The sequence below is a fragment of the Rhinopithecus roxellana genome, chromosome 6 (assembly GCF_007565055.1).
Source record: "Rhinopithecus roxellana isolate Shanxi Qingling chromosome 6, ASM756505v1, whole genome shotgun sequence".
NCBI classification, from domain to species: domain Eukaryota; kingdom Metazoa; phylum Chordata; class Mammalia; order Primates; family Cercopithecidae; genus Rhinopithecus; species Rhinopithecus roxellana.
In genome coordinates, this window is record NC_044554.1 from 85,661,222 (window position 1) to 85,674,894 (window position 13,673).

Consider the following 13,673-nt stretch of genomic DNA (forward strand, 5'->3'; position numbering starts at 1 on the left):
ATAAACGGGCTCAGCACAGGTGAGGTGCACGCCCAGCTAACAGAGCAGCACAGCCCATGCCTTCTGACCCCAAACCCAGCACTTGCAGTCACCATTTGCTTGTTTTTCCAAACTAGGCAGCTGCCTCTGAGGTACCATCCTCCACTAAGTTATAATCTTTTATCTGAGGACGTTACAAGGTTTCGTATTTACTGTGCTTTTTGACCTCAATGATATCTGAGGAAGCATTTGCAAATAAAGAGGAATTGTCCAACATGGACCCCCAGGCAGCCCCTGACAAATGTCTCCCATCGAAAAGGGGGCTTCCCTGTCAGCCGCTGGACTGTGTTGCAGCTTAACAAAAAAATCTTACCACAACCCAGGTTAAAGAATAACTCTATGAATAGTAGTTCCTTAGATCAGCCCAACACTTCTGCCTTTTCAGACTACTTTCACACACTCCCTCATTTGTTTTTCAAATAATGTGATGAGGCCAGAGGTGAAGGTGCAAGTTCTATCCCCATTTTGCAGAGGAGGAGGCTGAGGCCAGAGGAAATGACATAAAGAGGCAAGGTCACTCATTTCATGAGTGGTAAAAAGTCCAGAGAACTGACCTCTTAATCCCCAGGGCAAGCTCTTGCCTTAACTCACATTAAACGTGGCTTCTGCCTTTGGCAAATAACGGGTTCTTAGAGCTCCAGCCTCAGCTTTAATATAAAAGCTTTGAGTTATACTGTTTCTACATTCCCTTCTAAATGGAAGAATTGAAGATCCCAAGAAAACAGGAGGAAAGACTATACCCACTAGATGAAGAGAATAATCAATAAACCTATAATTCCTAAAAAATATCTTGTGGCCATGACATCTTATGATATTCAGAAAAATGCAATCCAGTGACCAAAAGTCATTGCAAAATGATTCCAGTTTTACTTGCATTTGTCATTGAACAATAAAATCAGACAAACCCGAACTCACAATGGACTCCTGTCTTTTCCTCTCCAGCTGCATCCCCTTTACAGTTCTCCATAGTCCTTCCTTTCTCTCAGTCCTCTGGGCCAACCCTCCCTAACGTCCAAGCCTGGACTTTACTCCTCTTCCTCCCTCTCCCACTTTCTGCTCCCCTTGTCCACCCTAACTCCCATCCATCTCCTGCTGCTCCTCTCACATGGGTCTGCACCTGCTGCACGCTGGACACTGTGCCAGGCCTTTACTTGTATCACATTGTCCCCAGCACCCTCCAAGGGAGTGCATCTACCCTGACTGATGGCCAGTTATAGGTGAGATGCCTGAGAAAACTTCAGTTGAGGTCTAAGTTCACACAGCTGGTTAGGGCAGCCCTGGAAATTAAATGTGTCTGTCTCACACTCCCCTCCCTTATGTTGTATCCATGGTCTTTGTCCACTTGGGATCTTTAAACATTTAAATGTGCATTTTTTAAATTAAAAGTATTAGTGCGAAAGCTGTTGGGAGCTAAATCAGCTTGATGTCTGCCTAGAACTGTACCTGATATAGAATGGATCTAAATAAAAGACTGCCACATTGATTTGAACCTGCACTTACACCCCACCCTGTATAAATGCAGCCCACCGTGAGCTAACAAGGCTTTCCTGGCTGGGCTGGGAGTAATGCCAATGGCCCTTCCCATTCAGTTCAATCACACTGAGGTCCAGTTCTACCACTTGCCAGCTTGGTTGTTGCTGGCCATGTTACTTAGACTTTCTCTGTCTCAGTTTCTCCATCTATAAAATGGGCATGATCATAGGACCTATGGCACAAGATTACTGTGTAGTCAACTTACATCAAGCATTTAAAAGGGTGCCTGGAACATAGAACATACTCAATGACTATTAGTCATGTTTACAGTGCAGAGTGAGAATTTGTATACATGCCTAAATTTTATGCACATATACAATACTAGAGTCTACATATAACATGGTTTCCTCCACATTTTTCCTGTCTCATATTTAACTTACATACCATCTGTACTCCCTTCTTCTGAGTTACTAAACTTCTTGATTTTCTTAAATTACTTAATTTCTATTTTATCACGCTTTGTTGAGAACCAATTCGTTGTAGACTTGGGCAATAATATATTCAAATGTATCAATTAGTGAACAAAATCCTGGTTTATTTGGAACTAGGGAGTACAAAATAAGGTGTTTAAAGAACTAGAAGCTGTGGAGCAAAGGCAAAAATGAAGATTTCTTATTTTTAAGTGGGTCTCTGCTTCTTTCTGCTTTCCTCAAATGGGGAGTGGAATTCTTTGAACATGGGTCTAATCTGGAAATCCATTTCCCAGCTTGTATGTTTTAGTATCTTTAATAGCTTTGTTCCCTCCAGCTGAAAAATAACATCTCCTATCAGCAGCAGTCTAAAGTGTGCCCCAGAGAGTATTCTCCTCTTAATATAAGGTCACCGTATTGCACTTAAGATGGCAAAATTCCCCTTGTATGGCCGTATGTGCCAGGGTTAAATGGAATAGATTTAGAAGTAGTGTGGGTGAGGACTTTCGTTTTCAAATATTTGGCAGTTTATTATGCAAGTGAATTCATTCTCAAGCCTGAGCAGCTAATCAGTCTACCTTTCATGATATGTTATTATTAAATATGATGTAATCTAATAGCATTAAGACAATGTAACATATGATACCATTTAGCATCAATAATCTGCATGCCATAGAGGCACAGAGGCTGTGCAATGTTTTTTTTCAATCCCTTCATGTGATTGACAGATGGCCTGCGTCCATCCCTCTGATTTCTTAACTGCTCTGATGGGAGGATATGACTTTAGAGGCATTTTAATTCTGCAGGTGTTTTCAAAGGCAGTGGAAAAAACCTTTCACACAGATGGAGGGGATTTCCTTTGTAACATGCATGGAAGCTTTAATGAATGGTTGACAGAGAGACACACGCATGAATAACTTTGCCTCATTCTGGGTTACCTCTCTAACTTACATCTGCACTTTTCCAACAAAATTCCAAGAAATCCTGCAGGGCACTGCCTAGAATTCGGCAGCTTCAGTTCACTCACCTAGGTCCCTCCAGCAAGCTTGACAGTGTGACTCTAAAACAGAGGCTCCTGAACTTAGCAGCACAGGAGAATCATCTGGAGAGCTGTCAAAAGTCCCAGTGCTCAGGCCACACCACTTACCAGTTACATTAAAATGTGGGGCTGGGCCAGGCACGGTGGCTCATACCTGTAATCCCAGCACTTTGGGAGGCTGAGGTGGGCAGATCACGAGGTTAGGAGTTCGAGACCAGCCTGACCAACATGGTGAAACCCCATCTCTACTAAAAATACAAAAATTAGCTGGGTGTGGTGGCACATGCCTGTAACAGCAGCTACTCAGGGGGCTGAGGCAGGAGAATCACTTGAATCCGGGAAGCGGAAGTTGCAGTGAGCCGAGATTGTGCTGCTGTACTCCAGCCTGGGCAACAGAGCAAGATTCCGTCTCAAAAAAAAAAAAAAAATTGTGGGAGTGGGAGCCAGGCATTGGTGCCTTTAAAGATGCCCCTGAGATATCAGTGTGCAGCACCATTGGAAACCTCTGTCTCAGCATCTTTTCAGCTGTCTGTACTGGATAAACTTTGCAATCTCCATGTGCATGGCCCTTATTTTGTAAATGTTTTATTTCTTTAAATTACTGTATTTCAATTGAAATTAGTTTAGCATCTATTAAGTGCTAACAATTTGCTAGCCGCTTTCACATTCATTTAATTCCTCTAATCCCCAGAGTGCCCCTAAGAGGTTAGTGTTGTTGTCTTCATGCTGCAGTTGACTGAGCTGAAGCCCAGAGAGCTTTCTTCACTGGAGCAAAACCTCACAGTTGGTTAAGGGGCAGAGTCAGACTTGCCACAGAAGCCTGCTTCTCGATGCAGTGAGCTTCCCCCAGTCTTTAGCTGCCTTATTTTCCTAGTCTCACGAAATCTGTTATTTTGTACTGTTTATTCTGCTGTTGCCATAGGTGTAATTTCCCTTCACTTTGTTAGTCTCTGGGTGTCCTTGATGATATCATCTGCAAGCCAGTAAGTCATCACCAACAGAGTCATAAATTACATAACTGGAAGAGAATTAGGAGATTTATTAGTGCAATTCCCTGCCTGATATGTATTTTCCCCCTAACATTTTGATACTTGCACATAATCAATGTGCATAATCAAAGAAATTGCAATGTGAATCCTTCTCATTGTTTCAACTTCTCCCTCACCCAAGTCCTTCTGGTTGGTATCACTACCTGGGGTCAGGCTGTGGCTAGCAGGCTCCAAAAGATTATGTCTAGTCCAGATCCCAGAGATGATATGGGGAACCGGGGTCTGAATCTTCCTCCCAACCCTTAAGCCCACACCCCTTTCCCTAACCTCTCTTCTGCCTGCCTTGTCACCTGATACTTTCAGGAGCAACTCCTATACGTTCCAAATTTTGAAAATTACTCCTAAGATAAGTGGTTCCTGGAGAAGGCTTTCTTTGGCTTACTGGTCGTGTGGGAAGGTCGTGGATATAACCAAGACAGCCATTGAAGAACCATTCCTCCACCACCCACAGAGGTTTGCTTGTTGCTACTGTGTTGCATTTTGTCTGGGCGCCAATTTGAATAGGGAACCATGACACAGGGATGTCCTGCTCTCAGAGAAAGGCCCAAGGATGGCAAGTGAAAGCCACTGAGATGAGTGAAATTTGCAAGCTGCCCACTGGCCCTCTCCTCACTGGGGGCAAATTCATGATGGTGGCCTTTCTCATTCCTTCCTGAAGCCAGCACAGTGAGCTGAGGCCAAGGCCTTGATACGACTCTGCAAAGATGGTAGGTTGTTACACAGAGCCTCATGATCTGCAAATGGTGTGTTCTTGGACTTTGAAATACAATTTAAATCTTATTTTCCTCAACTCCTTGCAGCACACAGGACGGAGCTTCATGCTGGGCCTGTCCCATAAGCCTTACCCACCTCCTAGGAAATAATCTGTGTAAACCACCTTGCATGCTATCATGGCAAGAATATTCGTTATTCTTCACATTCCTTCCTCTGAACTACCTACTTAAACCTTTCTCTTGAATACTCGTTTGCCCTTTCTGGAGAGAGAGAGCTTTTACACACACTGAAGACGGCTTCTTCACGCTTGTGTTTTCCTTTTATCTCCCACTGTCCCTGGTGGAGAAAAGAAGAGGGAAGTAGAAGAGTCAGTGGAGTTCGACTAAACAGACTGTTGTAGAATTAATGCTGGGGTACATTTGTTTCCAATGGGTAATTTTAGGAAATCATCTGAAATTTGTAGTACAGTACATTAATGGTGATAAGAAAGATATTTGATAAAAGTAACAATGCTGTAAATGTAAGTGTGCATATTCATTAATATTAGAGTTTGCATTACAGAAATATATATGGGATATAGGTCTGCTGCTCTGTGAAGACCTGATATCTTCCTTCATTATGAAACAGAGTCAGCAGTGAGTCATGTTTATAAAAGACATGGAAATTTAAAATATTAGAAAAACATGAACTTGAAGTAAATTTTATTGACCCCAGCGTAGGGCTGTTATCTAAGTACCTTTGCATGAGCATGCCCCAGGCCTGCACTGTTTCCTTTTTGGACAGCCCAAGTTCCACACCTTATACAGGAAAAAAAAAAATTAGACTGCATCTTTCTTTATATTTTTCATATTTGGGTGCTAGTTACCATGACAATTTCACAAATCATCATTTTAATTTCCTCTCTTCCTCCTCTCTTAACTCTTCACTTTAGTGCTGCAAATATTCCAGGATATACCGGCAAGGTTCATTTCACAGCCACCCACCCAGCAAATTCTAATATTCCATCAACAACCCCATCACCAGATTCAGAACTGCACCGGTAAGTATGAATCCTCTTACTCAATTTGCTCATATACATTAGGAGGGGAAATCCTAATTATGTTTATTCCATTAAAGAACAATTAAATAGTAAAAGCAAATTTACATTGTTTTTAAAAATGTGGCATCAAGTCCGAAACAGAAAAAAAGATAATTTTCCATTTTCCTACTGAGGGGAACTTTATTAAGACTTGTATGTGTTTCCTTTTTGAGTCTTACCCAAAATTACACTGCAAAGCAGGTGTAGATTAATGTTATGATGAATGTGGCCCAAAGGGCATATGAAGGTATTTCAGGCACTTTAGAGGAATGGCATCTTTGCTTAGACTCACAGCTATGCACACACAGTACCTTTCTGCATGACCATCAGAAGACACATGGAACATACATCAGATAGTTACTTCTTGTGAACAGTCACCTTATTTTTTATAAAAGACAAAATTCTGTTGAAAGTCGCATATATTTTTAAACCTGCATTTTGCAGATTGAAAGCAGGAGATGTGGCCAGGCATGGTGGCTCACCACACCTGTAATCCTAGCACTCTGGGAGGCTCAGGTGAGCAGATCACTTGAATTCAGGAGTTTGAGACCAGCCTGACTAACATTGTGAAACCTTGTCTCTACTAAAAATACAAAAATTAGCCAGGTGTGGTGGTGGGCACCTGTAATTCCAGTTATTTTGGAGGCTGAGGCAGGAGAATCACTTGAACTCAGGAGGCGGCTGTTGCTGTGAGCCAAGAGTGCCACTGCGCTTCAGCCTGGGCAACAGAATGAGACTCCATCTAAAAAGAAAAAAAAAAAAAAAAATCCCAGAAAACAGGAGATGTTAGATGCAAGGTTACTGAAGATTCCTTTATTTGAAGCTACTAGTGAGAAGGAGCACATCGTTACTCATTTATTATAACTCAAATTTGAAAGCACCTGATGGAATTCCTGGCATTGCAAACGGTTTTGAAAATGCAAACACAGTATGAATGATGTCTAGTGGCTGGCCCAGTGCAGATGAATATGCTAGCACAGTCGGAAGGCAGACTAGAGGGATGGCAGTTCTCCCCCAAAAGGACAGCTTATTCTCCTAGATCACATTCTTTTGGTAGAGGATTCATTTGTTTATCACATATTTTATTTATTTATTTATTTATTTATTTATTTATTTATTTGAGACAGAGTGCTCTGTAGCTCAGGCTGTAGTGCAGTGGTGCTATCTCAGTTCACTGCAACCTCTGACTCCTGGATTCAAGAGATTCTCATGTCTCAGCCTCCCGAGTAGCTGGAATTATAGGCGTGCACTACCACGCCCAGCTAATTGTTGTATTTTTGGTAGAGACAGGGTTTTCCCATGTTGGCCAGGCTGGTTTCGAACTCCTGACCTCAAGTGATGCTCCCACCTCAGCCTCCCAAAGTGCTGGGATTACAGGCATGAGCCACCGTGCCTAGCCTTATCAAATATTTATTGAGCATCAATTCTGGGCCAGGCAGTGTTCAAGACACTGAAGATACAGGGATGAACAGACAAGGTCCCGGCTTTCAGGAGCTTATTTTCTGGTATGAAAGATAGACAGTAAAGAAGCACACAAGTAACTGAAGAAATGAAATAATAATCTTAGCTAGTGAAATGAAGAAGAAAGACTGATGTAGGAGAGAGTTTCTCAGAAGGGGCTTATTGAGCTTGGTGGTCAGGGAGAGCTTTCTGAGGAGGTGACTGTCAGGCCATGGGTACCAAGCCGAGCTCCTGCTCTGATCAGCTGCTTAAACTTTCAGAAAGGCAATGGCTATGAATGGGAACAGCTGCCATGCATGGGCCTCCTGGGCTGTGGCTCCTGGTCCACCCAGCTGCTCATCCTCTCCTTCACTCATCCATTTGCTGGTGGATTCATATGACCTTTTACTGAGTCAATGCATGTTTACTGTGCTCCAATAAATCACAAGAACTGCTTGCAAGGAGCTCACCATCTCGCAATGAGAAATAAATAATTGCAGCAGAGGATGACGAAAAATGTCTTAAGACTAATAATCACTTCTGTTAGCTGAGTGCTTTGTGGGTACTAACTCAAGTCACCGTCCCAGGAATCCTGTGAGGAAGGGAATGTTACTATCCCCATTTTACAGATAAGGAAACTGAGGCACACACAAGCTGCCTGCGGCTCTGGGAGGGGGCACTAAAGAAGACTTCACAGAGGAGTGGCTCATGCAGTGACTTGAAGGAGTGGGGCTTGGTCCCAGGTAATTGAGGTCAGCAAGCATTTCTTATGGCACAGTAAAGGCACCGTAGGGGGCAGCTCTCAGGCCCCGATTAGCCCATTGTAGGCCACCGTGTATAGACAGTTCTACGCATCCCACAAGCCCTGTGTGCGTGGCCTTTTCTAAGGTGCCTGCCAACAGGAGGCTTTATCAACGCCTCTCACTTTCTGGATTGGTAATTGTCTAGCATCTCTCCAGGCCATCTGATGAGAAATATTTTAAAAGGAGGTCCATGGCTTTCTAGGCTAATAACTTGCATTTGGTTTTTTCTCAAGACACATCTTTTCCCAATCTCAATATTTGCCTGTATTTAAAAAGATAAATTCTGTCATGTATATCATCCTAACAACATGATATTACGATGAGATATGGGTATATAGTAAAATGGTTACTATAGTGAACATATATGTCATCTTCATAGTTACCCATTTTCCCCTTCCCCTTGTGGTCAGAGCAGCTATAATCTACTCAGTTAGCAAAAATGGTGAATACGATACACTATGACTCTCTATAGTCTTCATGATGGATCTTATGTCTCATGCTTGTTCCTCCTGCGTGGCATCCTTTGACCTACATCTCCTTTTGCCTTACCCCCCACCGAATCCCTCATAACCACTGTTCTATTCACTCTCTCTGTATATTTCACCTTTTATTTCTTTTTTAGATTTCACATATAAGTGAGATTGTGCAACATGTTTCTTTCTGTGTCTATTAGCAAAATGACTTCCAGGTCCATTCGTGTAGTGCAAATGGTAGGATCTCCTCCTTTTTAAGGCTGAGTAATATTCCATTTTCTTTATCCATTCATCTGTCAACAGACACCTAGGTTGTGTCCATATCTTGGCTATTGTGAATATGATGCAATGAACACAGGAGTGCAGATATCTTTATGAGGTGGTAATTCACTTCTTTTGAGTATATCTCCAGAGATGGAATATGTTATTTTTATGCTTAATTTCTTTAGGAAATCCCATACTGTTTCCATAATGGCTGCACCAACCTACATTCCCATCAACAGTCTATCATTTCTCTACACTCCCATCAACACTTATTATCTCTTGTCTTTTTGATGGCAGCCATTCTAATTGGTGTGAGGTGATATCTCACTGTGGTTTGTATTTCCCTGATGAGCAATGTTAAGCACTCTTTCATATACCGGCTCACCATTTTTGTTATCTTTGGAGACATGTCTGTTCAGGTCCTTTGCCCATTTTTTAAATTGGGTTTTAAATTGTTTTAAATTGGGTTATATGTATTGAGTTGTGTGAGTTCTTTATAAATTTTGGATATTAACCCCTTATCAAATATACGGTTCCCAAATATTTTCTCCCAGTTTTTAGGCTGCCTTTTCATCTTGCTGATTGTTTCCCTTGCTGCACAGAAGTGTGTTAGTCTGACATAGTCATATTTACTTATTTTTGTTTTTGCAGCCCAAGCTTTGGGTGTGATACACAAGAAATCATTGCCAAGGCCAATGTCAAGACATATTTTGAAATGTTACAAATCCATTTCTGAAGGCAAAGCTGGTAGACATTTAGACAAGTAATATATATTTACTTCATGTGAGGGACATAAAACAATGTCAAAATTAAATACATCCTTATATTGATCATTTAGATTCACCGTCCAAAGAGAGCTAGGATGAAACCTTGTGGCTGGTTCATGATTTAGGAGGGATCCGATCCAGAGATTCTTTGTCAGTGCAGATATAAACATCGCTAATCCCTTTTCTTTTTTTCTTAACAATCCATCTTCTCACCCCCAAATCTCGGACCCCACCCTGATCTCTTACTGCTCTAATGTATCTACACAATGCATAATCAAGCCATCCAATATGTGATAAAAGGTTCCTATTATCTTTCAGATTAATCTCTATTTCTAAATGAAAAACTGTCCCTTACTGTTACTCCTAGAGAATATAACTTGTATCTTTCAGTCAGACTTTCACATTCAGATTCAGGCCCATAGCTGACTCTTGGGGGTCCTCGCAATCCCCCTCAATACACACATAGTGCACATACGGCTGTCATCCATGGCCCTCAATATACACACATACTGCACATACAGCTGTCATCCATGGCCCGAATAGGGACCCAGCGCCCTCTGAGGCAGTGTCTCTGGGATTCTCATTCTCAGGGTGCAGATAACACGCTAGAGAAAGTGACACTAACCAAAGTGTCACCCACAACTAAGTGATGGCTCGTGCTGGGCCCAGGTGTCAAGGCCTGCACCTCTGCCTTCTGCCCTAACAGCAGCTCCTGGCAAGCAGTGGCTTTTTTCTGGCATGAAAAAGCACAGTGCAGAGGAGCAGGAGGGAATTAAAACATGTAAAAACTCACCGTGCTTTCATAAGGACAGTGCCCTCTAGCAGGAAGACCTGGCCCTTGTGGTCAGAAAATTGGGCCTTCCAGGCTCTTCACATCAAAAAGTATCACTCTGATTTTATTTAACACTATAATTTATTTTTCTAAAACTTTCCAGTGAAAGTATGAGCCTTGATCTCGCTCTGATGAGTGTCATGAGAATGTAGTGAGCTAACTTCCTCCTGACTGTTTCTGCTTCATCTGATGCATTTTGTCCTGCTATTTCTAAGAAGTCATCTTCACATGGGCATCCCCTGGGAACTCCTGAATATTAGCCACTACTGTACTCTCACTGCTCCTCTGCAATGGGTTCCTTGCTTATTAAGAGCTAATGCCATTCCTATGGTGGCTGTCTTCAAACCTCTCTGTGCCACATGAGTTTCTAGTCCCTTCCCCACACCCCTCTCAGCTGGCCTTGCCTCCTGCTTGCTGGGGCACCCAACGTGACCCTTTCATTTTCCCTGCTAGTGTCCCCTCCTCCTCTCCACATCCCAGGCTCTATTTCCATTACTGCTGTCTCCCTTTTCCCCCAGGAAGACATGCTCTTACTTTTCTAAAATATTGATCATTATTTCTGAGCTCTGAGTCCTGTGGTCCCATCAGTCCTGCTTCCTTCCTTCTGCCCTGCTGTGCTGGCCTCTCCCAGCTAGCCAGTTGTTTATGAAGAACCCCAGCAAACTTCCCTGTGAGCTGCCACCCTGTTCTCCCCTCTCGTTCCTTTCACCTCTAAACTTCTTGAAAAAGCAAACAGCTAATCTCCCAGGCCTCCTGCCTTCACTTCCTTCCTGCCCACTCTCTCCTGAACCTGAACCTCCTGGCTCTGGATTCTGACACCAGCAGTCAAGTGACATGCTCCTGCCTGCCAGGCTGTACATTGGAAGGGGGACAAGAGAGAGGCCATTGAATCTTCTTGATGCAGAGGCAAGGAACAGTGTATTTGGCTGGATCCCTGTAATTGAGAAAATTGTACTGGTGGTTTGGAGGTTTTAAGTTGTTTGGGCCTCAAATGTTGATACAAAGGGGTCCATGGCCATATACTCCCACACCATATTTGGAGCAAAGTACACAGGGCCCCCACAGTGCCTCAGGACGAATATTGGGATGGAATGTAAACTGAGAGGAAGGGACAGTTGAAAGAGATTTGAAGTGAGGAGATGGGGTGTATTGGAGGTGGAGAAGAAGTAATGTGACCAATCTCCAAAGTCGTGAGCAAGGGGGAACACAGGCACAAATGCTTTTTCTAGCTCCCTTTTCCAGGACTGTCCAGTGTTTCTTGCCCACACCTCCCCACCAGAATGTAACCTTCACAGAAACTTGCCTTCCCACCTCTGCAGCCATTTCTCACAACATACTATATATATATATGTGTGTATGTGTGTGTATTTATATATATAAAGCAAAATAAAATATTAGTTCAAGGTGATCATAGCATAAAACAAAGCCGTTTTAGATGGAGTCGCTATATAGAGGGTTAATTTTAATTATTTTTAATTTTTTAATTTCCCATGCCAGCATTGTAACTCACTGCTAATACAAGCACTGCATTTTGTGTGTGATTCAAATAGCAGCAAATTCACAGCAAAATTACTTCAGGCCATGGGCTTGTGGGGTTGCTCATAATAGCTGGCCCAACTCCTGTGATACTGGAACAGCCACCTCCAGGCAGAATAGGGAGTTTGGGAATGCCAGTAACCCAAGGGGATAAAACATCACTTGCAAAGCATTCCACATTTTCAAAGCTTTTTTAAACAAAATTATTTTAGTTATCACACCAAACTTGATAGGGCAAATTTGTTCCTATTGGGTATACAAGCAAAGTAAAATGAAGCCCAGTCATGAGCCTCTTGTGGGAACAGGCAGCTTAAATGCTCTGGCAGAGCCAGTAAAACCCTGTACACCAGGCCTTGCTCACCCTCCAACAGTAGCCTCTGCGGGAGGCCCAGGCCCCTCCCACCCATGTCTTTTCCTGGCCTCTGGGTGACCCAGCCATGTCTTCTCCTGGCCTCTGGGTGAGGCCTGAGTCCCTGCCACCCATGTCTTCTCCCAGCCTCTGGGTGTGGCCCCGGTCCCCCAATCCGTGTCTTCTCCAGGTCTCTGGGTGACCCACCCATGTCTTCTCTTGGGGCCTCTGGGTGAGGCCCTGGCCCACTCCACCCATGTTTCCTCTTGGCCACTGGGTGAGGCCTGGGTTCCCCCCTCCCATGTCACCCATGTCTTCTCCAGGCCTCTGGGTGACGCAAGTATGTTCCCTCTTACCCTCTGAGCGAGGTCTGCCCGCCCCATGTCTTGTCCTGGCTTCCCTGTGCCTTGTCTGTCCATCCCTCACTCCTCCTTGGAGGACACTCCTCTTAATTCCCACGGCCGCCCAGCCCGGAGAGCTCTCGCCTGCGTGCCCTGGGCCCTCCCCAGACACGATGCGGTCGGGTTCCCTGGGTGGCTTTCTGCAGATCACCCCCATTCCTAGCACCCACCACGCAGAAGTGCAATGCCTGAAGCTGAGAGCTCCCCAGCAGGAGTCATCCTCACTCCCTGCCTACAGTGCGCGCTCTCTTCCCCTTCCTGCACATGGGTATCATTTGTTGGATGAGGTTGTATGTTTTTATATGTCTTTTACGTCTCATTTTCCTCTTTTTCTCCCCATGCTGCCTCAGCGTCTTACAGAAAGAAATGGCAGTTGACCTCTTCCGTCACCAGGCTCCGCTGTCTCGACTGGTCACAACTGTGAGACCCTACAACCCCTTCAACAAGAAGGACAAAGAAACCATAGCCTACTAGAGGTGGCTGCCCGGCGCGGGCTGTCCAGGCTTCTGCCTGGGGAAGGGCTGTGCGGCGGTGGGAAATAAAGGCGGCTTCTCCCCGCTGCGCAGTGTGGTGCTATTCTCCGCTGGCCTGCGCATCCCTGCCCAGCCCCGCCTCTCTCCTCCGGTAGGCAGCGCTCAGCTGGACCCGGGGCGCCGGCCAGCCGCGGCTCAGTCTCCGAAGCCGCCGGCAGCAGGGGAACAGGGACTGTATTGCAGAAGATTCCTCTTTAGGGCTGGATTATTGGGTCTAACTAGAGGTTTCACATCGGACCACTCCAGTGCAGGGATTCTACAGCGGAGAGCAGACCATAGATTTTAGAATCTCAAAGTCAAAAATCCGTATGCTGCCAGTGGGAACACTGAGCTGAGAAAGTGCGTTCTTTTCTCGCAGGGGACATCACACAAGGGGACAACATCTACCCTCTCTTGGCCTGCTCCAGTGTTTC

At 44.2% G+C, this 13,673-nt stretch overlaps 1 protein-coding gene across 1 annotated transcript in view; it reads left to right on the top strand.

Annotated features, from left to right (window-relative positions):
- Positions 1-13,288, top strand: part of SPATA48 (spermatogenesis associated 48) — a 65,248-nt gene extending 51,960 nt beyond the window's left edge. The window contains exons 8-9 of the mRNA XM_010357497.2: positions 5,716-5,823; positions 13,078-13,288. Coding sequence (XP_010355799.2) covers positions 5,716-5,823; positions 13,078-13,201 — 232 coding nt within the window. The 3' untranslated portion in view covers positions 13,202-13,288. The remainder of the gene's footprint in view (positions 1-5,715; positions 5,824-13,077) is intronic.
- The last annotated feature ends 385 nt before the right edge of the window (positions 13,289-13,673 follow it).